The sequence below is a fragment of the Prionailurus viverrinus genome, chromosome B2, assembly GCF_022837055.1.
Source record: "Prionailurus viverrinus isolate Anna chromosome B2, UM_Priviv_1.0, whole genome shotgun sequence".
Taxonomy (NCBI): domain Eukaryota; kingdom Metazoa; phylum Chordata; class Mammalia; order Carnivora; family Felidae; genus Prionailurus; species Prionailurus viverrinus.
The window spans coordinates 3,042,076-3,066,971 of NC_062565.1; the positions used below are offsets into that span (position 1 = coordinate 3,042,076).

A 24,896-nucleotide genomic window follows, 5' to 3' on the forward strand; every position below is an offset into this window, starting at 1 on the left:
TGAAAACAACATACACTTACTTTCCTCCTGTTCTGGAGGTCAGTCCAATATGGGTCAGCGGTACTGCATTGCTTGGTAAGCTCTAGGGGGAATTTTGTTTCCTTACTTTGTCCAACTTCTAGACGCTGCTGGCATTCCTTGGCTAACAGCACTGCACCTCTTCAACCTCTATTTCTATGTCACATCTCCTTCTGTGACCCTGACCCCTCTTAGAAGGGCCCTTGTGATGACATTGGACCCCATCTAGGTAATTCAGGAAAATCACCTCATTTTAAGATCCTTAGTCACATGTGCAATGTCCCTTTTGCCACGCAAAATAATATATTCATAGACCTCAGGGGTTAGGAGGTGGACATCTTTGGGGGGACATCCTTCTAACTACCACAAAGCACAGAGGAGGTTTGGGGGATTGTAACGGTTAAATTGTAGTGTAGGGCTAACGTGTAGCTTGAGAGATAACAGCTTTGTTCTGACACTGATAATAAACTTATCAAATTCTACACTTAAAATGGGTGCATTTTATTGTACGCAAATTATCCTATAATAAAGCTTGTTTGTTTTTTTTTTTAATATTTATTTATTTTTGAGACAGAGAGAGACAGAGCATGAACGGGGGAGGGTCAGAGAGAGGGAGACAGAATCCGAAGCAGGCTCCAGGTTCTGAGCTGTCAGCACAGAGCCCGATGTGGGGCTCGAACTCACGGACCGTGAGATCATTGCCTGAGCTGAAGTCGGACGCTCAACCGACTGAGCCACCCCGGCGCCCAATAAAGCTTGTTTTAAAATGGAAGGATCATAATCTTACACACACCGTTTCGAATTCTGCTTTTTTCACATAGTCATACATCTCCAGCATTTACCAGACACAGAATAGCGGCTAATTATTGCATTCTGAAGAGTGGAGCGATTTAAACAAATTTGTTAATAATGCACAATTTTCTTTAGGGGTCGGGCAGAAAGTGCTTTGCTTGAACATTTCCGCCTGTTCTCAAGTTTCCCCAAGCTGCCTCCCTGTGTGCATCGCCTCCAACAGTGATACAAAAGGTTAGAACGTTTCAGGTTCAACTTTGCTGAATATGCCAACTTTTTTGAAACTACGCTTTCATTTCGCCAAAGGCACAGTATCGAAAGTGCTGCTTGAAAGCTCTCAAAACACTGATAAGATGCCACCTTATATAGCTAAGTGAAGAAGGCAAATTGAGCGCATATGCTGACTCTTAGGGGAAGAAGAGAAAACAAGAGTTTATGTAAATATTTGCTTGTGCAAAGAGAAATGGAAAGAATACCTAAGGGGTCTCCTATAGAAGTTGGAAATCACCACTGGGTGCATGACAGGGGCGGGAGGAGACTTTTCACTGTACCTTTTAATATTTTCTAACTTTGGAACACATGAATATATTTTTACCCCCGAAGTAAACGTTTTAACGGTGAGCCCGCTGTCAGAATGTTTACAACGAAGCTGCCTTTCTTTCCTCCTGTGTCGATATTAATAGGAGCCTGCTTCCCATATAGCTTCAAACATCTCGTTTCATCTCTCTTTCAACTAGTGAAGCCCCAAGTGTGGACGTGCACAAAGTGCGGGTGGTCTTACAATTTCTTCCCAGTTGGAAATAATCCAAACAGGCCAGTTTCCGTTGCAAGAATCGGTTTCCGTTGCAAGAATCAGTTTCCCAATGGAAAAAAAAAAATCGCACAAAGGTAATTTTTTTCCTTTTCCAGGTCCCTGCTGACCTTTGTGGACAGAAATCAAACAAGGACCTACTAAAGCAGGAAGTCAGAGAACCGTGTTCAAATTCTCTAAATTCCGCATTGGTTGAGGCCTGGGGATGAGTCCTAGACTGACGGACGCCGGTGTTTAAACGTAACAAAAGCCGCCCCCATGTGGCCAGTACGGGGCTCGAACCCGCGACCTTGGCGTTATTAGCACCACGCTCTAACCAGCTGAGCTAACCGGCCACCGAGGAAGGACCTTTCGGTCTGCGGGACGTGTTACATAAGCCAAAACCAATTCAGTTTTTTTTTCCCAACACAAACCAATGAATTCTCTCTCATCCTGGCCCCGCCTCGCCTAAATGTACCCGCTCTACTTTGTTCAATGTCTTTTAAAAACACTTCCTATTCTAGCTTTCGTTTGTTACTTCTTAAAATCATAAGAAGAAGACATGAAGGTCCTACAGCTCCATGCAAGTGTTTGACTTCAGCAGTCGGGTCCGCCCGGGTCGGGTAGGGGAACTGCGCGCGCAGCGACGGTAAAACGGTGTCTGCCTGGCCCGTACGGGGATCGAACCCGCGACCTTGGCGTTATTAGCACCACGCTCTAACCAACTGAGCTAACCGGCCACCCGACGGAAGGGTGGCCTCTATTGTGAAGATGTAAACAAAAATCCTGGACACCGGTTCTTCAAGTTGGAGGAGTGGGAGGAAGGGGGAGGGGAGAGAGGAGAGGGAGGGGAGGAGGGGAGGAGGAAAGGGAGGAGAGGACAAAACAAAAAAATGCCAAAGACGGACAGTTTTTTTTAAAAAAGTCCCGCCTTCTTCCCATTTCGCTCTCCCCCACCGCGGTGATGGGAAAAGCAGCGAAGGTTAACTCGTGGCTTGAATGGACGAATCCTCCTGTCGCGAGTCTTTCTCAGATCCCGGTTCTGACCCGAGAGGATTCGGACCAAAGCCGCCCGGCGGGACTTCCTTTCTCCCACCCACGTGTCGCAGCCTTGTCTTCCTGAAATTGATTTCCAGTTCTTCAATCTGGACGCAGATCCTTCGTCGGACGTACGTAGTGTGCGTGTTTCCCTTCAGTCTTTTCCTTCCCTTTCCATTTCTTAGTGATGTTTTATAACGAGTTTTTTAATGAGAAGTTTTAAATTTTGATAATGCCAATGTATCCCTTTGATAATGTCAGTTTGCTCCTTTTAATGTATTTTATGCTATGCTTTCCTCCCTAAGAAATATTTGCCTACTACAAGGTCATAAGTGATTTTTCTATTTTATAGCTTTAGCCTTACCTCCACTTGTATTAATTTTTGAGTATGGTATGAGATAGGGGTGAGCTTAATCTTTTCCCCCACGCTCTGCAGCTCAGAGAATGCTTGGGAAGAGAAAGTAGTCCGGCACCAAACCCAGACGCATTCAGATACCAAGTTGCAAAGAAGCTTGCAAAAGAGATTGAGAGAAGGTCTGTAGTTTATCCAGTTGTTCCAGGATTATTTGTTTTAAAGACTTCCTCAACTGATTGGCCTAGGCATCATTGTAGAAAATTAATTGATTGCGCGCGAGCGCGCGCGTGCGTGTGTGTGTGTGTGTGTGTGTGTGTGTGTGTCTGCTTCTGGACTCCGTCCTGCCCCGTTGATATGTTTATCTACATGCAATGCCCAAACCACATCGTCTTCATTATTGCAGCTTAGTAGGAAATCTTTTGATCAGGTGGTACTAGTCCTTCACCTTTGGTCTTCTCTAGACTCAGCGTGAGAGATTTGTGTGAAGTTGAGAGTCTCTTCTGGTGAGGGCGCCATAGAACAGGCATTTTCACGTGCCCCCGGAGTTCGGGCCCTGGGATAAGGTCATGCTGCACCCGCGCCAGCCCACAAACCTCCAGAGAAGGTGAGAAGCCCCACTGGGTCGCGCTTCCAGGGGGAGTGTGTGTGGCACAAACCAGGGACCCTCAGAATGCAATGTTTCTACATTCCTCCGAACTGTTTATCCTCATTCGAATTCAAGTGTTTTCTAGGATATAGCGCATAACCGGTAAATGAGAGTCACAGGTGGGTGGACCACAAACGTACCAGCCCTCCTGGTCCTGAGAAGTGCTTCGCGATCTTTGATCTGGTAGACCGCTGAGCTTCTGGAGAACCAAGTTCAGGTGAAAATGGCACAGGTTGTGAAACGCAGAACTCACAGGGGCGTGTTTACCAGGAGAGCACTGTCCCCTGGCTCAGGGACAGCGCATTCTAGTACAGAGGGGGCCGAATTAGAAAGAAAATAAAACAAGGTAATTTCAGGTGGTGCTTGTGGCTGGGAGGCACGTAAAACAGGTAATGTGCCAGGGAGTGACTGGGACACAGAGGCAGTCAGGAAAGGCCTCCTGGAGGTGACATTGGAGTGGAGCCTGAATGTTAAGAAGGAGTCAGTCATTTAAAGGTCATTGAAGGGAACCACCTCCTGGCAGAGGGAACAGCAAATGCGAGGGCTTGAAGTAGGAATCAGCTTTAGATCTGAAGTAAACGAGGAGGCCAAGTGGTCAGCCTGCAGTGTGGGGAGTAGTGGGAGTTGAGTGCAAAGAGTCAAAAGCCAAAGGGCGAAGGGCCTCGTAGCCCCAGGGGAAGAATTCCAACCTTGTTCTAGCTCTAATGGGAAGCCCGGAGGCTTTTAAGCAGAGGTGACCTGACCTACCTTTTGCAAGAATCATCGTGGTTTGTAGGTAAGAGAAGGGATAGTAGGGGCCAAGTATGGGCCAAGGACACCAGGAAGGGAGAGTACCTCAGAATTCTCCATCCTTCCCTAATACAGACCCACACAGACAGTACTGCTGTTCGCCCGGCAGTCTCAGAGTCTCAGCCGAGTCAACTGAGGTGGCCCGGCCTGGTGCGCGGGCCGCCGCAGACCCGTGCCCAGAGGGAACGAGGATCTCAGCACAAGGGCAGCTCAGCCTGGTGCCGCACTCACCGCTGGGGGAGCTCTGAGAATGCTCGAGAAGGGAGCCGGGCACCAAAGCCAGGTCCATTCAGAGGGCAGGTTGAGAAGACGTTCGCAGAAGAGAGTGCCAGCAGCTGCATCCGGCAAAGCTTGGGAAGCGCTGACGTTAGACCTGGTTCTTTCATCCCCCACGGGCACCGAGCACCCTCCATGTGTCAGGCCTCGGAGCTCGTGTAAACATACACGCTAGGCCTCAGCTTGGGGTTGTCCCCACAGGGAGGACCCGGTGAACGGAGCTGGGGTTAGGGGGGTCAGCGGGGACAGTCAGGACTCAGGGTTCAGAGTCCAGACAGGCGAGCAGGGACTTCCTCACAGGACCGCGGGCTTGTGGCTTGTCTTACCAACCCCAAACCTTGTCCTGACTTGTCTCCCCCTGCCCTCCCCAGCCCCCCAGCGGCACTTGCCTCCCTGACTCGCTACTTCCTGTTCCCAAGGCCGCACTCAGAGTGAACCAAGGCTCAGCAGACACCCCTGAGGGTGGGCGCACCCCCCCCCCCCAGAGCCTGGGGCTCCCCTATCTTGAAGGCTGGACCAGGGCCCTAGACCCCCAGGGCGGGAAGCTGGAGGTGTGGAACTGTGGGAAACGGCGGTGAGGGAAGGGCTGGGAAGGAGATTAAGAGCCAGAGACAGAAGCACAAAGATTAAATGGCAGGGGAGAAACCAAAAAGGTCTCAGAGACAGAGAAGGCAGCGAGGAGAGACAGGGAGAGTCTGAAGAGAGGGAAACTGAGGCAGAGACGGAGGAGGAAAGGCAGACACCGGGCGCTGGGGAGCTAGCCGGGGCAGAAAAGCTAGAGAGGAGGCGAAGAGGGACACCGACTGAGAGACAGGACACCACGGACATAGACTGCAGCACAGAAATAAACAGGGGGACAGAATGACCCACAGACAGATGGAAATGAGGATATTCAGAGAAACAGGAGATGGGCTGGGAGACAGAGACAGAGACCAGGAGAAAGCAAGAGCCCGAGGAAGAGGGGACAGTGAGAAGCAGGGACAGGGCCTGAGCGGGGAGGGAGGGGCTCAGCAGGGCACCCAGCCCAGGAGCCGAGCAGAATTTGAGCTGCAGCACACTTGACATCTGACTTAAAATACCAATATTCCTTGGGCGCCCGGCCGGCAACATCAGTTAAGTGCCCTGACTCTCGATTTCGGCTCAAGTCATGACCTCCTGGTGGTGAGGTTGGCCCCAGGGTCCAGCTCCGAGCTGACGAGCTGATGTGAAGCCTGCTTGGGGTCTCTCTCCCGCTCTCTGCCCCTCCTCCGCCCCAGAGAGAAGACGGCTGAGTGAGAACCAGGAAGCGAGTTCTCCCCAGACACCTGATTTTCCGGTGCCCTGATGTCACGCTTCCCAGTGTCCAGAACCTCGTGAGATAAATATCTGTCGTTTATAAGCCACCCAACCCACAGGGTTCTGTTATCGCAGCCCCAACAGACCAAGATGGAAGCTGACTCCCTGTCCCTTTGGGACCCGAAGAACCTACCAAGGTTGCTGTGCTTTTGAAAGTAGGACAAAAAATAAGTCGGTGGGAGATCGTTCCCGAATTATGTTACACAAAGAGGCTTTACGTTAAGATACTTTACACAATAAAAGAGATAGCCACGAAACAATTAATAAAATGCTCCCTACAAAAGAAAAGATACCAAGATGCACGACAAGAATACTCCTCCACTTATCCTGCCGTCCACTCTCGGGAGTGAGAGGGCTGCAGCAACGAGTCTGTGTGCGGATCAGAAGCTGAAGCCCGATTCCTGGCAATTCCCTCTTTCCAAACAAGCTCCGTTCTCCCGTCCAGAGGACACGTCCGGGAAGGAGGTGGCCGCGCAGGGAGTGGCGAGGGTCCGGGCCCTCAGTCCCCACCCCTGGCCTGGCTCCGCTGTGCCGGCCCGAGCCAGGTCTGCAGCTGCTGGGAGATGCTCTGGGGAGGGGACAATTCTGGAAGTCAGACTCCGGCAGTGGAGGGCAGGGGCAGGCAAATTAACGCGCAAATGAATGCGACTAACCCAGCGCGGCCGGCCGCCCTCTTACCTGGCGCCCCCTGCGGAGGCTGGGGGAGTCTGACGGCCTCTCGGGGGCCATGTCCATGCAGTGGGAGGCTCCGGGGATGAGAAGGGCCGACACCGACTGTCCCGAGGCTTGTGTCACGCTTAGCGCGTGCCAGGGGTCTGTGTCCCCTGGAAAGAAAGGAAGGATGGCATGCCGCGCCGGGGTTAGGTGCCCACCCGGGGCTCAGGTGCTGAGGGACGCTCACCATTAATGAACAGCACCTGGGTGGCCCCCGGGGTCTGGCCGCCATAGTAGGAGTTGGTCTGGGTCACGGCCTGGGCTACGGAGGAGGTGGAGAGCCCGAACACCTGCTGGCAGAGCTCTAGCTGGGAGGGCAGTGCCGGGACCCGGGAGAAGGGGCAGCTGGGGTCCTCACAGGTGACATCTGTGGGGGGAGACATCTGTAAGCGTGGGGCATACAGCCTTTAATCGTCACCATAGAGTCTCCTCTGGTGATGACCCAAGCAGCCCCATACCCTCCCTCCGGTGAGCTCACAATCCTGTCAGAGAGACCCCACCCACAGTGACAGCCCGGACTGGTCATGGCTGGGAGGGAAAAAGACCTGGGGTGGGAGGAATCCCAGTTGGCATGAGAGGCTCCAAGACAGGAACCTGCCAGGGAAAAAGCCTTCAGGAGTGAGGAAGACAGAAAAGAAAAAGCAGCCTGAACAGGGGAGAGAGCAGGCGCACAGGTCCAGAGAGACAAGGGAGCGTAGGAACTTAAAGCACAAATTGGACCACGTCTCCCTTGCTTAAAATCCTTACCTCCCCAGTGCCCCCAGGCTAAATCTAACTCCCTTAGCCTCACATTCAGTCATTCCTTTCTTCACCAGGCATGGAGCACCTATTGTATGCTCGCATACATGGTGACCAGTATTGGGAACGCAAGACGGTCCCAGGCTCTGTTGTCACAGGGCTCACAGTGCACAGGGGGAGATGGGCAACCGGGTCTGTAGGATGAGATTGCAAAGTGCTAATGAGGAAAAACACTGAGCAGTTGAGGGGGGTGGCAGGGGAGGCCAGGAGGCGGACCTCTCTCCAGCAATCAGGTAAGGCTTCCTGAGGAGGGGGCATCTTGTACTGAGACTTGAAGATGAGTAAACTGTGTGACGAGAGGAAGATGAGTAATCCAAGCAAAGTGAACAGTATGTGCAAAGTTCCTGAGGTGTTAGGAAAACTGGTGTATTTGAGGGTCGAAATGTGTAGTCTTGTAGGAGTAACAATAATTAGTACTTAGGGAGAACTCACTGTATACCAGTGTTATTCTTAGCATGTTACAGATATTACCTCCTTTAATCCTGGAAACAACCTTATGAGAGGCACTACTGTTATTCCCATTTTATAGACGTGGAAACTAAGGCACAGAGAGCGAGCTTAGGTTATTTGCCCAAGATCACATAGCTATGAAATAGAGCTGGAATTTGAACCGTATCTTCATTGCCTGCAGGAGAGGGGAAAGGATTTGAACTTAACTCTGGAGTAGGGGACCCAGATTAGCAAACAAAATTACAGGATGCCCAGTTCAATTTGAATTTCAGTTAACAAATACTTTTTTTAGTATGTCTCATGCAATATTTGGGACACACGCTAAAAAAAAAAAAGTTTTCTCGGGGCGCCTGGGTGGCTCAGTCGGTTGAGCGTCCGACTTCAGCTCAGGTCACGATCTCCTGGTTCGTGAGTTCGAGCCCCGCATCGGGCTCTGGGCTGATGGCTCGGAGCCTGGAGCCTGCTTCCGATTCTGTGTCTCCCTCTCTCTCTGCCCCTCCCCCGTTCATGCTCTGTCTCTCTCTGTCCCAAAAATAAATAAACATTTAAAAAAAAGTTTTCTCAAATTCACATGTAACTGGGCGTCCTGTATTGTATGTGGCAACCCTGCCCAAGGGTCACTGAGAAGCCATGGGAGGAAGGACAAGGTCATATTTAGAAAAAGCTCTCTCGGTGAGGAAATTGGATTGTAGGGGTGAAATGAAGGCCTGGAGACCAGAGAGGAGGTGGGGTCAGGGATCCAGGCAGGAGCGGATGGGGGCCTCTACCAGGGTGGCAGAGCTGGGAATAGAAAGGGGGTTGGGGTGAACCGGAGGGCTGTCCAGGATGAAGAGTGGGCAGGACTCAGTGGCTGACAGGCTATGGGACAAAGGGAAGGAGGCATGTAAAATGTGCTAGGGTTTCTAGGCCAGTGACTAGGGAGAGACTGGGGCCACTCCTGGGACAGGGACACATATCACTCATGTGAGGACTGTGTGCGTGAGGGATTCCGGCACACTCTAGTACAGCTATGTACCTTCCAGCCCCACACCTATGGGTAAAACCAGGCCCAGCAGTGTGGCCAGGGTCCTATGGAAATGGAAACAAGTCCAGACCAGGTGTGAGACAGCCTGCCTGGGCACAGTGCAGAATGTACATTTCAGGGGTGAGGGGTGGGCGGGTCACTCACAGAAGCCGAACTCAGTACAAGTCTGGTACAACCACTGGCGGTCGCCCACACCGGACACTTGGGACTCTGTGACCTTCAGCTGTGCCACTGTCTCTGCTCGGGAAAAGCTTAGACACCTCTGGCCCAGGCTGTGCATGACGACCTAGGGGACAATACACACACACACACAGACACATTACTCCTGTCCCTGAGAGTCAGGGCCCAGGGCCTGAAAGCATACGCAGGTCCCTACAAGTCAAAGGTCAGAGGTCAGAAGAGCTACAGAGTTCTCCTGGGAGTCGGGGGTCAGGGCGAGTGGGTGCCTGGGTCCCTGTGGGTTAGAGGTGAAGGCACTAGGTGACTGTGAGACCCTGGGCGTGTGACCATCTCTTGGAACAGCCGTTTCTAGCCGTGGATCCCGAGGCTGGAATCTCGGTCTCTAGGGACGCTATGTCCCCAGGGCTTCTTTCTTCCGTCAACGCTACCGGAGCACCTGCTGTGCGCTAGACTCCGCTGCAGGTCCGGGAGTGGACCGAACAGGAAGCGCAAAATAGGGACCGGTCGTAGTCGCTAACACCTGCAGAGCGCGCGCTTCCCCTGACCGGCTTCTCCGCACCTCCCCCGGCCCTGAGGCGTCACCCCCGCTTCACAGACCGGGAGACCAAGGTCAGAAGGGGTCACGCCCACCGCAGGACACGCGGCGGAGCAGGCGCCCCGCCGACGGACTCTCCCAGGCCGCTCACCTGCACTGCCCGCCGGAGCCCGCGGTAGGGCGCGGAGTGGCTGCGGTTGCCCCCGCCTTGCAGGAGGAGCCCGCACAGCCGCCGCACGCTCAGCGGCGCTCCCGCCTGCGCGTCGTACTGCGCGGCGCCCCCCACCAGGGCCTGCAGCGCCCCCAGCAGCTCCGCCCGGTCCTCCGCGCGACCCAGTGGCGCGCAGGCGCCCAGCTCCGCCCGCAGCGCCGCGCGAGACGCCCCGCCCGCGAGCAGCCGCCGCTCCACGTCCGCGAAGGCTGCGGCCGCCGCCGCCCGGCACTGCGGGGAGCGAGGGGCCGCATTGGCGAGGACTCCGGGTCCTGGGCCTCGCCTTTACCCGCCCAGGACCCCGAGTTCTTCCCCCCAGCGCCCCACTTCCTCAGAGATCCCGCCCGAGGCCCCGCCCCCTGACCGTGCTCCTCCCGACCACCTCCCCGGGCCCCGCCCCTGGAGGAGCCTCGCCCTTCTGATAAGGTTGTCCCCTTAGGCCCCGCCCCACGCCCAGCCTCGCTCTCCTGATAGGGTCGTCACCCCGGGCCCCGCCCCACGCTGAGCCTCGCCCCATTTATGGGGTGGCCCCGCCCCGCGCTGAGTCTCGCCCTTCTGATAGGGTCGTCCCCCCTTGGTCCCGCCCCCCGCAGAGCCTCGCCCTCCTGATAGGGTCGACCCCGCCGGGCCCCGCCCCATCCCACGTCCCCAAATCCGCCCACCTTCCCGGTCTCGGTCCTCTCTCAGACCCCCGCCACCTTGCCAGCTTCCCCGGTTTTCTCTGCCCCCCCTTCCAAGTTCTCCCGTCCCCATACCCCCGCGGACTGGCCCCATGTGCTACCTCCGGGGAGCCGCCGACGGCCGCGCTCGTCAGGCTTCGGGACACCACCTGTGGAGGGAGCGCGGGAGGAGGTTTCAGGGGACTCCCTGCACCAAGGACCTCCCCCACCACCCCGCACCCGCCGCCCGCCGCCCTCACCTCGTTGTACTCGGAAAAATCCAGCACGGCCCGCACCGGAGCAGAGGAGGCGACGGAGGCGAAGATGAGGTGGGGGAACTGAGGGAGGACAGCCGTCGTCAGCCTGGGGGGCCCAGGTCCTAGAACCTCATCCCCGCCGCCCCCGTGTCACCGCCTGCACTGCGGTCGGGGGCAAGTCCCTCCCCTCTACACGTGGACCCTGGAGACGACAGCTTGCGGAAAGCCCTTTGGCGGGGGGCAGGAGTGTGTGGGGGGCGCCTGGGGGGCGGGGGTGCCCTTGCCGCCTGAGACCGGGACCCACCCCAGCCCGCCCGGAGAGTCCCGGGGACCTTGAGCCGGGCCCAGGCGGCCAGGGAACCGGCGTAGGAGCCTCCAAAGCAGATCCAGGGGCTGGAGGAGGAGACGTTGAAGAGGCGGCCGAGTGCGAGGCGGGCGGAGGCCACGTCAGCCAGCCTAGGGGCAGCGGGGAGGTCGGTGGGCCCTCCTCGCCAGGAATCCCCGAGGATGCACCCCCCCGCCTCTGCACGGGTGGGGGTCCAGAGACCCGAATGGGGCGGGGGGGGGGGTCTGGCCAGAAGCCAGGGCTCTTGTCACGGGTGTGTGTGAGCCTGATCTCAGCAAGTGCGCACCTGGGCCAGAGGACCACCCCCCCCCCCTCCGCCGCCAAGCCTCCACCCTCCTCACTGCGGGCTATAGGGGGGGAGGAAGGGTCTCCCAGAGAGCGCTTGCAGAAACCTGGGGGATAAGGGGAGGGCTGGGGGCGCTGGAGGAAGAGGAGACACCGTCAGAAAGGGACATGTTGCCCATCCTCTTTTCTAGGTGTTTCCGTGTCTTCCCCGACTTTCCGAAGTAGGCTGCAGTTAGTGCCTTCCTAGGGCACTTGGAACCTCATACAACTTGTGAAAATGTGGGGAGACAGAGAAGCGTGGAGGCACAGAGACAGAGGTGGAGATAGAGATGACAGAGGTGAGAGTGAGACCGAGAAAGGCCGAGACTGACACAGCCGGAGACCAGGAGAGGTAAGTCCTGGGGCCGATGGCAAAGCAGGTGGGACGCACTGGGGTCTGGGAAGAGCGTCTAGGGAAGGAGGTGAGGGAGACAGCCATACAAATACGGGGGGGGGGCACTCCCGCAGAGAGAAAAAGGCTCAAGGCAGCAATGTGCCTGTAAGCCTTCAGAGCAGCAAGGACGCGGGCGTCGCTGGAGCCCAGTGAGTGTGCGGAAGTGGGGGCCAGAGAAGTAACGGGGACCCAGAGCCAGTAGGACCTTGTGGCCCCTGTGAAGATTTTGACTTGACTGTGAGGCAGATGGGAGACCCTGGGAGATGTGAGCTGGGAGAGGGTGGTCTGGTCTGTGCTCTAACAGTCACTGTAGCTTCGTGTGTACAATACGCTGACGGGCTCAAGGGCAGAAACCGAAGACCAGTGGGGAGGCTGTGTCATCCAGATGCTGCTGGTCTGGACCGGGAAGCTGCAGTGACATAGGAAGAGATGAAAATGTGGCCGGAGAGAAAGAGAGGGAGGGACAGGGACCCAGAGACAGAGAGAGAATAAGACACTGAAAGAGCGAAGGAAACGTGGACCAGAGACCCGGAGGTCGACCTCGGGCAGTGGCGGAGAGCCACACAGATGCAGAGGTGCCCGGATACAGACGGCCTCAGCGCCATGACCCCGAACACTCCCCCACCCTCACTCACGCGTGGCGGCTGGACAGGAAGCGGAGCTGGGCCACGTCCAGGCCCCCGGCAGGTATACTCAGGCCATAAAATCTGTGCTCCAGGCCTATCACGAGGGCCCCCCAGGCTGGGGCCAGGGCTGCGGGGTGCCCTGTGAAGAGTGTCCGGTTGGGGTGATGAGGGAGCGCGGGGCCACCTGAGGGCACAGTGCAGCCTCCGGGCACCCCCACCCTCAAGGTGGGATCTGTGTGATAGTCCCTGGACACTCCAGGCTACCCCAAAACAGGAAAGGATAAAAAACCAAACGGTTGAACTGATAAGAGGCTCCACCAGTTTACGAGAAAAAGGCAACCCCATCAATAGCCTGAAGTCCGGGAAGTCCCTACTGTCTTACGTCAATGCTTTGCCAGAGGGAGAAACAACCTTAGCTTGACCATAGCTGGGCCTCCAGTGAGTCTTGAGCTTGTGAAAGTCTCTTTGGAAACTTCCCTTTTGACTTTACCCCCCCAAGTCCACGGCGTGCAACCAGCCCTTCTATGCGACCCCAGTACAGTTCTCCCCGCCCACGGGTCCTGTCCCCGCGCTTCAATAAAGTCACCTTTTTGCACCAAAGACGTCTTCAACAATTCTGTCCTGGCCGTGGGTTCCGGACCCCACGAGCCTCACCATCACCCCAAAACTTCATCAGGGGGTTACAGCCCTCCCGCCTCACCGCACGACAACATGGGGCGCCCTTCCCGGCCCCCGCCAGCTTCCCAGCCCTGCTTCTTACCTCTCGTCACTGAGCCAGGCCTGAGGCTGCCCTCGCCCCCCAGATGCAGGAACACGGGTCCATGCCGGCTGGCCCAGTGTTGGTCATTCACCCAGTACCGCTGAGAGGTGGGGTGGAGAAGAAGATGAGGATTGAGAGTTCGGACCTGTTCTTTATTCCTAGTTCGCTGCGGTCTCTCTCCCTTATGGGTCTTCCTTTATATACTTAGTAGTGTGTGAACTCGGCTTGTGTAGTTATGTTCCTTTCTCTCCTGTTAGTCTCTTCAGCTAGAATGCAAGGTCTGTAGGAGCAGATAGTTCATCGACGTTTTTACCCTTGTGTCCCCAGGGTCCAGGACACTGGCCAGCGGCGGGGGCCCTGGCTGTATATGGAAACGCTAAGCCGAGGATAAGTGACGGGTGCAGACCAATTTGGAAGCAGGGCCTAGGGGAGCTGACCTGCACACACTGTGCACACAGGAGGTGTGAAAAATGGGGCAAGTGTTCATCCATCAGATCCCTTCCAGTTCCTCTCGTGAGGTAGGTCTGCTTCCAAAGCTGGTCCACATTTCTGCTACGTATTGAGCCCTACATGTTGGTGGTGGATTTGCTGTTCAATCTGAAGGACAGGGAGAAGGGGGTCAAAGACGGCGCCTGAGGGACAAGGGAAGTGGAGGCTGAAGAAAGAAAGGGGGGCCCGGGGATCAAGGGCACACTAAGGACCAGAGGGGCTGACCGGAGGCCACAGGGGCACGGGCAGCAGGCACAGGATGAGCCCGTGGGGCCCAGAGACACAGAGACAGGGTAGATAGAGCTGGGGGAGAAAGCGTCAGCCCCCCCCTCCGGCCTCACCTGCAGGAAAGATCGCTGGTCGGATGTGTTGAAGGGGTCCAGTGGCTGCTCCAGCCAGCCTTGTTTTGGGGGGACCAATGCATTTGGGCCGAAACCCAGGCCTGGGCCGGAGCCCTCCTGAAACCGCTCAATGTGCTCAGCCAGGCGCCTGAGGAGGGGGGCTGTGGGACACAGACGGGGAGGGAGTCAGCCAGGCCCCCGCAGGAGCCCCTGCCTGACCCGCGGCCTCTTCCTACCCGGAGCCGAGGACCCCCAGAGGGAGAGCAGGAGCAGAGGGCCCAGCCGTGGGGGGCCAGGCCTGCCGGCCATGCTGTCCGCTCCTCCGCGCTCTGTTCCCCCGCTCACTCAGGACCTTTATCGTGTCCTGGGGCTGGACTTTGAGGTTGTGGTTTTTCAGTGGGAGCTCGGGTTTCTTTCCAGATGCCTCCCCAGGGACAGGCGTCTGTGAGAACCAGTACAGCGGGGCAGGGACGCCAGTCTGTACACGGGGCCTGAGGGTGTGGTGCCTGAATATCCAGTTTCCCTCTCTGTCCCGTGACTTTCCATCCAGCCGGCCCTCAGCCTCCCCCTCTCTATGCCTTAGTCTGCGTTCTGGCCTCTAGTCTCTGGGTCTCCACGCAGGGACCTCGCCCTGCCCCCTCCCTCAGCCCCTTGGTCGCCCCGCTGCCCCACCTCGCCCTCTCTTTGTTCCTCCGTCCTTCACCCTCTGTCGTCTTCTCTACTTGAGTGACTCTCTGTCCAGGTCTCACCCTGTCTGCTTCCTAGTCTCCCCGTCTGTCTTATCACCTTATCACTGCCCCCCAGTCTCACCTCTCTTAAAAAAGCCTCCTTTGGAGAAGAAGAAGGATTTCCTTTAGTTCTAAAGAGACGCAAGCACGTCAACACCCTTTTTACCCTTTTAAGTAAAAAGGAGGTCTGGCCAGGTGGCTGGTTGGCTCAGGTGGGCAGAATGTGGCGCCGACAGCCCGACGTTGTGGGTTTGATCCCCAAACAGTCCAGGAAAGGCACCCGTTCTTGGGCTGGAAACAGCCTCTCCCCAACATAAAATTGAGACTAAAGTTGACTTTACTTCCTAATCCTCAGCAGAGACAACTACCTTCTTTGTCCCCCTTTCCAAGGGGGCTGGTGGTGGTGTGGGGGGAAACCAGCAACTTGAGAAAAAGTGGCTTAAAGCCTTGAGACGGAAATTTCAGTGAAGAGAACCAGGGCACAAAGCCAGGGGTTGGCGCTGGAGAGACGTGTGACCATCCGAGCGCCCGCGTCCTTGTCCCTTTCCGCGTGGCCCTTCTGTGCTTCATGTACCTGATTGTGCCCGCCTCTCTGCGCTGCCTCTCAACACTGTTGAAGTTGATATTTCTTATTGTTAAAAAATCAAGTTAGACACAGTGCGTACTTTCCTTTTTAAATTTTTTTTTTAACATTTATTTATTTTTGAGACAGAGAGAGACAGAGCATGAATGGGGGGAGGGCCAGAGAGAGAGGGAGACACAGAATCTGAAGCAGGGTCCAGGCTCTGAGCTGTCGGCACAGAGCCTGATGCGGGGCTCAAACTCATGGACCGTGAGATCGTGACCTGAGCGAAGTCGGACGCTCAACCGACTGAGCCACCCAGGTGCCCCAATTTCCTTTTTAAAAAGCTGCCAGTTTGCTTCCACCAGAATTTCCTTCCATGGAAACAGGTTTTGTTTTGCTTTGTTTTGTTCTCTGGATCTCTAAGACCAACAACAGTTTTGAACATACAGCAGGCATTCGGTAAATATTCGTGGAGTGAATGTATGAAGCTTTTCCATCAGAGTGTGTCGGTACTTTGCCGAATCTGGTTAACACACGGTACAAAGGAACCGAGGCCTACCCGAGTCACTGCTTATGACAAAACCGTATGGTTGTGAAGGCCACACCGCCGCATCCGACACGCAAGAATATCAGCAATGGAAAATGAATCAAAAATGTAATCCCAGCAAAAAATGAAATTGAGGTGTTTCAGATTCGATGAAGGGGCTTTCTCAAAGGATGGTGAAACCACCACCCACTACTTGAAACACAGAGCCAAAACTCATTTGGGGAGGGAGCTGGGTTGGTAAGGCACCGGCCCCTGAGAGAGCTGAGGGGTGGATGATGTTTTGGGGGAAGGGGCTCAGGGAAGCGAGGATTCGGGTTGACAGATCTGTGGAAGCCTGACTGTTTGGGAGAGACTGGTTGGTGGCGCTCAGGGGCCTGTTTGTTGGAGCGAACCCATGTCTGACTGGCTGACCTTCCGAAGGCAGGGGTTGACAGTGATTCATTGCCTTGAAAACAGTTATCGCTGATAGACTGAGTTGGTGGCTGCTGGTCTGGCTACAGAATAATCAGTCTCTGTTTTTTGGAAGTTTGTTTATTTTGGGAGAATGAGTGTGTGTGCCTGTGTGAGTAGGGGAGGGACAGAGAGGGAGGGAGAGAAAGAGAACCCCAACCAGGCTGGGCACTGTTAGCGCACAGCCTGACAGGGGGCTCGAACTCACAAACAGTAAAATCATGACCTGAGCGGCAATCGAGAGTCACGTGCTTAACTGTCTGAGCACCCCCCCCCCCCCGCCCCACCAGGGGCCCCGGATCAGTCTTTTTCTAAGTCTGTGATAAGTTTATGTTTTCAACATTTAATTTGACCTAATAGCAAAATTTCTTCTTCCTTCCTTCCTCCCTCCCTTCCCTCCTTCCTGTCCCATCTGTTTGTTTATTTTACTATCCAAGTAATGTATAATAAAAACGATTTTTTCTCTGAGCCTCTCAACCCATCTTGGACACAGTGACAAGATGACTAGCAGAGGTGGTGTTAAGGACCGTGAGGCATGGGGAGGCTTAGGAATGCTGTAAGTGGCAGGGATGGTCATGATCGTGGCGTGGGTGGTGATGGAGTTAGAGTGAGAAGCTAGAATACGTGGAGCACATAATCAGGTTAAAAAAAAAAGGCGATTTTTATTTTGACCTTTTTGCATCAAATTAACTAGAAATAATTCATTACTGTGGTGGGCTTATTGCATTAATAACCCCAACTCTTCTCCCCTCCCTTTATTCATGGTGTTCTTCGTGTACCCTTGTCGTGCCTTCCCCCTTTCTTTTGGCCGAGCCCTGTGACTGATGTTGGCCAATGCAGTGTTAGCAAACTTGACAAAGAAGCTTCTTGAATATGCCCTTTACTCTTTCCGCTTGCTTGTTTTGGTTCCTGTTTTTTTGTTTCTTTTAAGTAGTCTTTATTTTTTAGAGCAGTTTTAGGTTCACAGCAAAATCGAGTGGGAGGTTCTCATATACCCCCTACCCCACCACACACACAACTTCCTGCACTATCAATGTCCCAAATCAGAATGGCACATTTACTACAACTGCTAAACCTACAGTGACACATTATTATCATCCAAGGTCCATAGTTTGCATTTGGACTCCCTCTTGTTGGGCATTCTGTAGCTTTTGGCAAATACGTGATGTATGTCTACCATTATAGTATCATACCGAATAGTTTCACTGCCCTAAAAATCCTCTGTGCTCTGCCTGTTCCTCCCTCCATCCCTCCCAATCCTGACAACCTCTGATCTTTTTACTGTCTCTATAGTTTTTCCTTTTACAAATATCACAGAGTTGAATCATATAGTGTGTGGCCTTTCCAGACTGGCTTCTTTCATTTAGCAATATGCGTTTAAGGTTCCTATATATCTTTTCATTGCTCAATAGCTCATTTCTTTTCAGTGCTGTATAATATTCCATCGTGTGGCTATACCATGGTTTACTTATCTACTCACCTCCTGGAGAACATCTTGTTTCCAAAGGTTGGCAATTATGCATAAAGCTGCTATCCACATCTGTGTGCAGGTTTTGGTGTAGACGTAAATTTTCAGCTGATTTGGGTAAATACCAAGGAATGTGGTTGCTGGATTGCTTGGTTGGTAAGAGGATGTTTAATTTTGCCAGAAACTGCCAAACTGTCTTCCAAAGTGGTTGCATTCCCACCAGCAACGTTGTGAGAGTTCCTGTTGCCCCACACCCTCCCCAGCATTTGGTGCCATCCGTGTTTTGGATTTTGGCCATTCCAACAGGTGCGTGGTGGTGTCTCATTGTTGTTTTTATTTGCATTTCCATGACGACATGTAATGTTGACCATCTTTCATATGCTTATTTTTTTTCTCCTATGTTATCTGCTAGGAGTTTTATAGTTTTGTGTTTTACACTTAAGTCTATGATTCTTTCTTTTTCTTTTTTGCATGTGGACATGTAATTGTTCCGGCACTATTTGTTGAAAAGGCTGTCTTTTATCCATTGTACTGTTTTTGCTCCTTTGTCAAGGATCAACAGATTAAATTTGTGTGGGTCTGTTTCTGTATGCTTTATTCTGTCTATTCTTATCCATTTATCTGTTCTTTTGCCAATAACACAATGTCTTGATTATTGTGATTTTGTCATACTTCTTGAAGTCAGGTAGTGTCAGTCCTCCAACTTTATCCTTCTCTTTCAGTATTGTGTTGACAATTCTGGGTCTTTCGCTTCTCCGTATAAACTTTAGAATCAACTTGTTAATATCCCAAAACAATTTGCTGGGGGTTTGATTGGGGTTGTGTTGAATCTATAGATCAAGCTGGGAAAAACTAACATCTTGTCAGTGTTAAGTCTTTCTATCCATGAACATGGAATATCTATTTAGTTCTTTGATTTATTTCATCAAAGTTTTATAGTTTTTTTTTCCTTAAGAGAGAGAGAGAGAGAGAGACAGAGAGAGAGAGAGACAGAGAATATGAACAAGCCAGGAGGTAGAGGGAGAAGGAGAGACAGAATCTCAAGCAGGTTCCCTGCCCAGCACAGAGCCTGACACAGAGCCTGATGCAGAGCTTAATCCCACAACCCTGGGATCATGACCTGAACTGAAATCAAGACTCGGACGTTTAACCAACTGAGGCACCCAGGCGCTTTTGTACTTTTCTTCACATATAGACTTTGTACCTGTTTTGTTAGAATTGTACCTAAGTATTTTATTTTGGGGGTGTAAATGTAAATCACATTGTATTTTTAATTTCAAATTCCAAATTTTCATTGCTAGTATGTAGGAAAATGATTGACTTTCGTATATTAACCTTGTAGCCTACAACCTTGCTATAATTGCTTTTTAGTTCCAGGAGGGATTTGTTTAGTATTTTTTCCTGGTTGTTTTTGCCTTGAGAACTTGCCTGGGTTTAGCATGCTGGAGACTATGAGATGTGTGGAGATTGTCTGATTGTTTATTGTTCACCAGATATGTGAGTCAACCCAGCTGGGACCTTAAACAGTCTAGTCAGTCCTGACCTATATTAGTTAACCACAGGCTAGTGAGATAAATAGATCCTAATTATTTTAAGCTACTGAATTCGGATAGTTTGTTAAGCAGTAGATTTGTGGCAGTAGATAAGTGTTGTGTACATTAAAATAGCATTCATTTTATCCAGCAGAATTAGCCTCCTTGGTATTCCTTAAATACACAAGGTAAATTCCATATCAGGCTCCCTGTGGGCACTCTATCCTCTGTCTGGAATCAATTTACCTAGACAGCCCCATGGATCATTCATTTTCTTCCTTCAGATTTTTTGCCCAAATGTCACCAATAATCCATTTAGAATTTGAAAATAAAAATTCGCCCCCAATGTCCTTCTCTCAATTTTTTTCCTTAGCATTTATTGTCACATTGTATTGCATTTTATATGTAACTTTGCTTTTAAAAAATTTCTGTAATCCTGCTGCTAGAAAGGGAAGAGATTTCTATTTTGTTCATAGGTGTTATCCCAGTAACGAATAGTGTATGACACAGTATATGCGCTCAATACATATCGATTGAATGAATGAGTGATTAAGTTCTTTGTTTAAAGAAAAGAGGACATAGGCTTGAAGAGAGGGGGTGGAGAAAACCTCACCTTAACTCCTTCCATCGCCTTTCTCTCCTTTTAATATCTAGGGGCTAGATGAAGTGGAAATTACCTAAAGAGGATTTTAGGGTAAGATCACATATACTCTAGCTGGAAGGGTCTCTTAATTTAGCAAGATCTATTGAGGGTCTAGATGAATCATCTTGATGTCGTTCAAGGGCAGTAGTTCATTGACCTCTATGCTGGCAAATAGGGATTAATGTGAATCAGTAAATCAATGTAATTTTCTCTTTGAATCTATTATGTCTGTGGCATTATTTTTGCTCCTTCCAGTTCTGATTCCTCCCCCCTAAAAAATCTATCTAAACACGTGACCTATCTAAATACGTGAATCATTTTGGGGCCGAGATTTTTATGGAGGATCAGGTTATGGGTCTCCTCACAGGTCACGTGCCAGCCCACGGATTGGCTGCCTTTGAGAGCTCTGACCTGGAAGTTGAGCGTCAGCATTACATGTGACAAAACATGGCCGTCCTCCAAGACCACGTAGCACTTTTGTGATTGCGGGCTGATGGTGGAGCGGTACCTATCCGATGAGACTGAAGACGTGGCCAGCTAGTGGATTGCTAGTAAATTACTCAGAGGTGGACATCTCATGGTTCCTTCAACTATTTTAAATGTTAGCATAGTTCCAGAACCAGTCTTCATATATCTTTGTCCTGAAAAGGGAAAATAACAGAGAAGAGAAAGATGGAATCAAAATCTACTTGTGACCTGTTGCTATTATCGAACTCTGGAAAATTCTTCAGTCTCCTCAGGGAAAGGAATTTTTTTTGTACTGTCAAAATTTTTTTGTACTCCTGTGTTTATATATATATATACACACACACACACACAATGGAGTATCACTCAGCCATCAGAAAGAATGAAATCTTGCCATTTGCAATGATGGGGATGGAACTAGAGTGTATTATGCTAAGAGAAATAAGTCAGGGAAAGATGAATATCATATGATTTCACTCATACATGGAATTTGAGAAACATAACAGATGAACACAGGGGAAGGGAGGGACAAATAAGAAAAACAGAGAGGGAGACAAACCATAAGAGACTTTTAAATACAGAGAACAACCTGGGGGCTGCTGGAGGGGAGGTGGGTGGGGGTGGGCTAAGCGGGCGAGGGGCATTAAGGAGGGCACTTGCTGGGATGAGCACTGGGTGTTGTATGTAAGTGAAGGATCACTAAATTCTCCTGAAAGCAATAAAAGATACAAGTTAGCATGTCTAAAGCAACTTCCAAGTTTTCCCTATCCACGCTGCTCCCTCCCGACGCCCCCATTTCAGTTAAGGGCAAGCCCCTCCTTCCAGTTCTGCAAAAAACCTTCCGGGTCATCGCCGATTCTGCCTGTTCTCACTCTTTCCATCCATTTCCTCAGGGATTTCTCTCGCTCTACCTTTAAAGTATAGACCGTAACGACTTTCCAGCAACCCCACAGCCACCATGCTGTCCAAGCCACAGTTAGCTCTGATGAGCCGCCTGGTGACAGGGGCTCCGTAGTCTCCCATTCTCTTCTGCATGCAGAATATTCTCCACAGATCTGGCAGAGGCGTCCTTCTAAACGCTTACGTCGTGTAGAGTCATTTCAGTGCTTGAAACCCGGCGCCTTCCTATTTTATCCGAGTGAAGGCCGAAGTCCTTAAACAGCGGGCTAACAAGGCCGCCCTTGACCTGTCTGCTCCTTGCTGCCCTCTCTCCGCCTCCTGGAAGTCCTCTCCGCCGGGCGCCCTGCTGCGGTTGCAGGGGACTTCTTGATCCCCCCCTTGCGTGGACGAGCCACACTTCCCTCCCAGGCCTGTCCCCTCCGGTTTCTGCTCCAGGCGGATGCAGACGCCCGCCCCGCTGGACAGCCTCCTTCCCCTCCCCCGCGCAGCCCCGCAGAATCTTCCCCCACCCCGGTGGTGAGGACTCAACAGTGTCTGGTTGAACAAGGAGAGGAAGCGAGGCTCAGCTCTGGGCTTGTTTCTAATATAATTCTTGCAATTAAAAGTTCTGGGCTGCAAAGAGAGCACAAAGATTCGAGACTGGGTGGAAATGTGAGTAAATTTAGGTAGACGATTTCTGGAACAGAACTTGGGGGAAAAAAAAAAAAAAAAGCAAACCCGCTGTTCCCGCCCGGTTTTGAACCAGGGACCTTTCGCGTGTTAGGCGAACGTGATAACCACTACACTACGGAAACCCGCTGGCCCACAAGCTTTACTTTCCTGAATTAGTTAAATTTAACCTTAAATTTAGCCTTCCCTGGAGGCTGTACTCTGGGTGGAGGCAAATGTTTTCCACTCCACACTTTCCAGTTCTTTGACCCCACAACGTCTGCACTGGATAATTCGGGGCCAGGCCGGTGTTACCCCAGGGCCCAGCTACTCTGCAGACACCTGGCGGGGAAATCCTGGGCCGACTCCTGGGGGTGTCCTCATCTGCCGTCAGCTCCTGCCTCTGACCTTGCAAGACGCTCTGACCTTCACCTCTCCACGACTGAACAGTGTCCTGTAGGAGCCGGAGCCGACTGGCGAGAGGACGCTGGTCTCCGGCCACGGGTGGCATCCACGTGGCCAGCACGCCCGCGCTGTGTCTGAACCGCTGGGCATCGCCGCGCAGCCATCGGTCGGGGCCAGGGTGGCCTCGCTTCCGCCGACCACCTAGGAGAGACAGGTACCAGACGTCGTCTCTGTTGCCAAAGGGGCAAACGGCCCCACGGACTCCTTGCTGTGTGGAGCCGAGGGGCCTGGAGAACTGAGATCCCATCAGGCACGACACCCACCTGAGCGCTTTTCCTTCGCGCTGGAGGCCTGTCGGGATCCTGGCGGTGAGGTTTGTTAGACACCCGCTTTAAACACTCCTGAATGAGACACTTTACCCAGGTTTGAAAACAAAAGTCAGGGCAGCGGTTCGTGCAAAGATGTACAACAAGAAATACATCGCCTGGATGGGCTTGGGAGAGTGTAAACACGAGGCAGGAAAAATTTATCCGTGGACTAATCAGCAGCGAGCTAATATGTAGATCTATTTCTCCCACTATGGATTTATTAAGGTTTCGTGCATATATTGGCAGCTTCCTCATGCATAATTATCTCAGCTTAGCTTTGTGAACCGTATCCAGCGGTTTTTACCGAGCCTGAGGAATGTTAATAAAAAGTTCTCCTAAGTATGGTTATGGCTTTCATCAAAGAAAGACATATTTAATCAGCTTAGAACTGAAATGTAAGTTCCCCAAGGAAAAGGATGTTTTGTCTCTTGTACCCACCGCTTTATTCCGAACTGTTCAACAACGCTGGGCTGGTAATAGGGGTTCAATGGATGTTCCTTGAATGAGTGAATGGATGATGGATGAATTAATGAATGATTAAGCAGGACCAAGTAAAAATCAAGAATGGAATTTCGGACCTCTAAACCTAACTTTTCTCCCAGTGTATTCTAAAGAATGGGCCTTTCACACACGTGCCAGATGAGATGCTTTTAAGGTTCCTCAGCACTTAGAATGCCCTCCTCACTTGGCTTGTGATTAGACTGTCCTTGGACCTGTTAGCTGTAACCAATTTTTTTTTTTTTGTCAGCTTCCTGCTCTTTCTTGCATTTGTGCCTGTCCTCAGCAACGACCTCGTGTCCTAATGTAGTGGCTGTTACCTGTACTTTGCCTGAAGAAGCCCCCAAATAAACCAAGTGCTGATTCCTTGTCCTGCTTTTTTTATTTCGTAACAGAGAGACCAAGCTATTATTTTACAGTCTTTCCCATCCAGGGGATGTCTGCTCCACTGGGCTGCAGGGGTCTGGGGTCTGGCAGACTTTTCCATTTCCTTATTTCTTTCTGGCTACCATAAGGAGCCACCGAAAAAGCATTTTCAACAAAGCCTGAGCACCTGCGACTGGCAAATATTCTCAGGATACAGAACCAGGGGCACTGACTTGGGGGACAATTGTAGAAGCTATGGAGATATAGATGCTGCCAACTTTAGCTCACAAAGGATAGCTACACCAGCATAAGCTTCCATCAGCAGGACGCAAGGATTATTCTGTCCTCGTTCCTGTGGTAAAGAACACATGCGGTTTTCTGATTTTTCACACTTAACATATGTAGAGTCAGATCTCATTTTATTTTGCATTTGCATGCATTACTAGCAATATTAACTGTTTAATATCTTTGTTAATCTTTTCAGATTCTTCTTTATCTTGGCTTTAATGAGCACCCTGTTCCTTTTTTTTTTTACCCATCATATGTTGAATTTTCTGTCTGATTTTGCTCATTTCCACGACTTCTTACTCCATAATATAGAGCAGGCTGTCAGTTTTATTTTTTAAAAATTTAAAAGTTCATTTATTTATCCTGAGAGAGAGAGTAAACGCAGGAGAGGGGCAGAGAGAAGGAGAGGCAGAATCCCAAGCAGGCTCCGCGCCATCAGCACAGAGGCCAACGCAGGGCTTGAACTCAGGAACCCTGAGATCATGACCTGAGCCAAGATCAAGAGTCGGACGCTTAACCAACTGTGCCACCCAGGTGCCCCTAAGCTGTCATTTTTAAATGTCTCAGTTATCTTTTACTTTAGTCATACCTGTCCATTTACTGTCTCATTGTGGCCTTCGCTTGAACATTTGATTTGGATGAAGTAAACCATACCAACCGTTGGAGCTTTTATGGTTTTTTTTTCCTTAAGTCCTCCCTGACCTCCAGGTCATAAAGACACTTTTCTTCATACATTTCTATTAATTTTTACCTCTCACATTTAGGTATTTACACTCTCTAGCTAAGTATATTTTATAAACTCTACAGACAATTCTACTCTGTGTTAAGAATCACAATAATCGCGGCAACAAAAGCAAAAATAAACAAGTGGGACTACA

The 24,896-nt window shown here is 51.6% G+C and overlaps 1 protein-coding gene, 2 long non-coding RNA genes and 3 other non-coding genes across 8 annotated transcripts; 2 read left to right on the plus strand and 4 right to left on the minus strand.

Moving 5' to 3' along the window:
• Positions 1 to 1,882: 1,882 nt before the first annotated feature.
• On the minus strand, positions 1,883 to 1,956 carry TRNAI-AAU (transfer RNA isoleucine (anticodon AAU)). Its single transcript has one exon. It is a non-coding gene; the product is annotated as a tRNA-Ile (tRNA).
• A 310-nt stretch (positions 1,957 to 2,266) lies between these two features.
• On the minus strand, positions 2,267 to 2,340 carry TRNAI-AAU (transfer RNA isoleucine (anticodon AAU)). The gene has a single exon. It is a non-coding gene; the product is annotated as a tRNA-Ile (tRNA).
• Positions 2,341 to 2,571: 231 nt separating this feature from the next.
• LOC125166357 (uncharacterized) lies at positions 2,572 to 3,891 on the plus strand. Of its 2 annotated transcripts, none has more exons than XR_007152436.1 (4): positions 2,572 to 2,778; positions 3,075 to 3,172; positions 3,455 to 3,597; positions 3,715 to 3,891. It is a non-coding gene; the product is annotated as an uncharacterized LOC125166357 (long non-coding RNA). The 2 variants fall into 2 exon arrangements; XR_007152437.1 differs by having other exon boundaries at positions 2,572 to 2,769.
• Positions 3,892 to 6,233: 2,342 nt separating this feature from the next.
• Positions 6,234 to 14,479, minus strand: PRSS16 (serine protease 16). 2 transcript variants are annotated; one of them, XM_047860239.1, is made up of 12 exons: positions 14,384 to 14,479; positions 14,148 to 14,308; positions 13,318 to 13,417; positions 12,567 to 12,696; positions 11,200 to 11,323; positions 10,871 to 10,948; positions 10,733 to 10,780; positions 9,892 to 10,182; positions 9,170 to 9,311; positions 6,941 to 7,120; positions 6,718 to 6,863; positions 6,234 to 6,607 (listed from the first exon to the last, which is right to left on the minus strand). In XM_047860239.1, the coding sequence occupies exons 1-12, from the start codon at positions 14,454 to 14,456 to the stop codon at positions 6,539 to 6,541; spliced, it is 1,542 nt and encodes a 513-aa protein (XP_047716195.1). In that variant the 5' UTR covers positions 14,457 to 14,479; the 3' UTR covers positions 6,234 to 6,538. The 2 variants fall into 2 exon arrangements, with proteins under 2 accessions (XP_047716195.1, XP_047716194.1); XM_047860238.1 differs by lacking the exon at positions 9,892 to 10,182.
• On the plus strand, positions 10,633 to 23,711 carry LOC125166356 (uncharacterized). The gene is made up of 4 exons (XR_007152435.1): positions 10,633 to 10,939; positions 11,690 to 11,889; positions 13,645 to 13,835; positions 22,355 to 23,711. It is a non-coding gene; the product is annotated as an uncharacterized LOC125166356 (long non-coding RNA).
• TRNAV-AAC (transfer RNA valine (anticodon AAC)) lies at positions 22,167 to 22,239 on the minus strand. Its single transcript has one exon. It is a non-coding gene; the product is annotated as a tRNA-Val (tRNA).
• Positions 23,712 to 24,896: the final 1,185 nt, after the last annotated feature.

Excerpts from the sequence above, each read along its gene's own strand:
- PRSS16 (XM_047860239.1), bottom strand. The coding sequence starts at position 14,456 with ATGGCCGGCAGGCCTGGCCCCCCACGGCTGGGCCCTCTGCTCCTGCTC. Across the intron at positions 14,309-14,383 it reads CTGGGGGTCCTCGGCTCCGG|CCCCCCTCCTCAGGCGCCTG; the intron begins GTAGGAAGAGGC and ends TGTGTCCCACAG. Across the intron at positions 13,418-14,147 it reads ACCAGCGATCTTTCCTGCAG|CGGTACTGGGTGAATGACCA; the intron begins GTGAGGCCGGAG and ends CCCACCTCTCAG.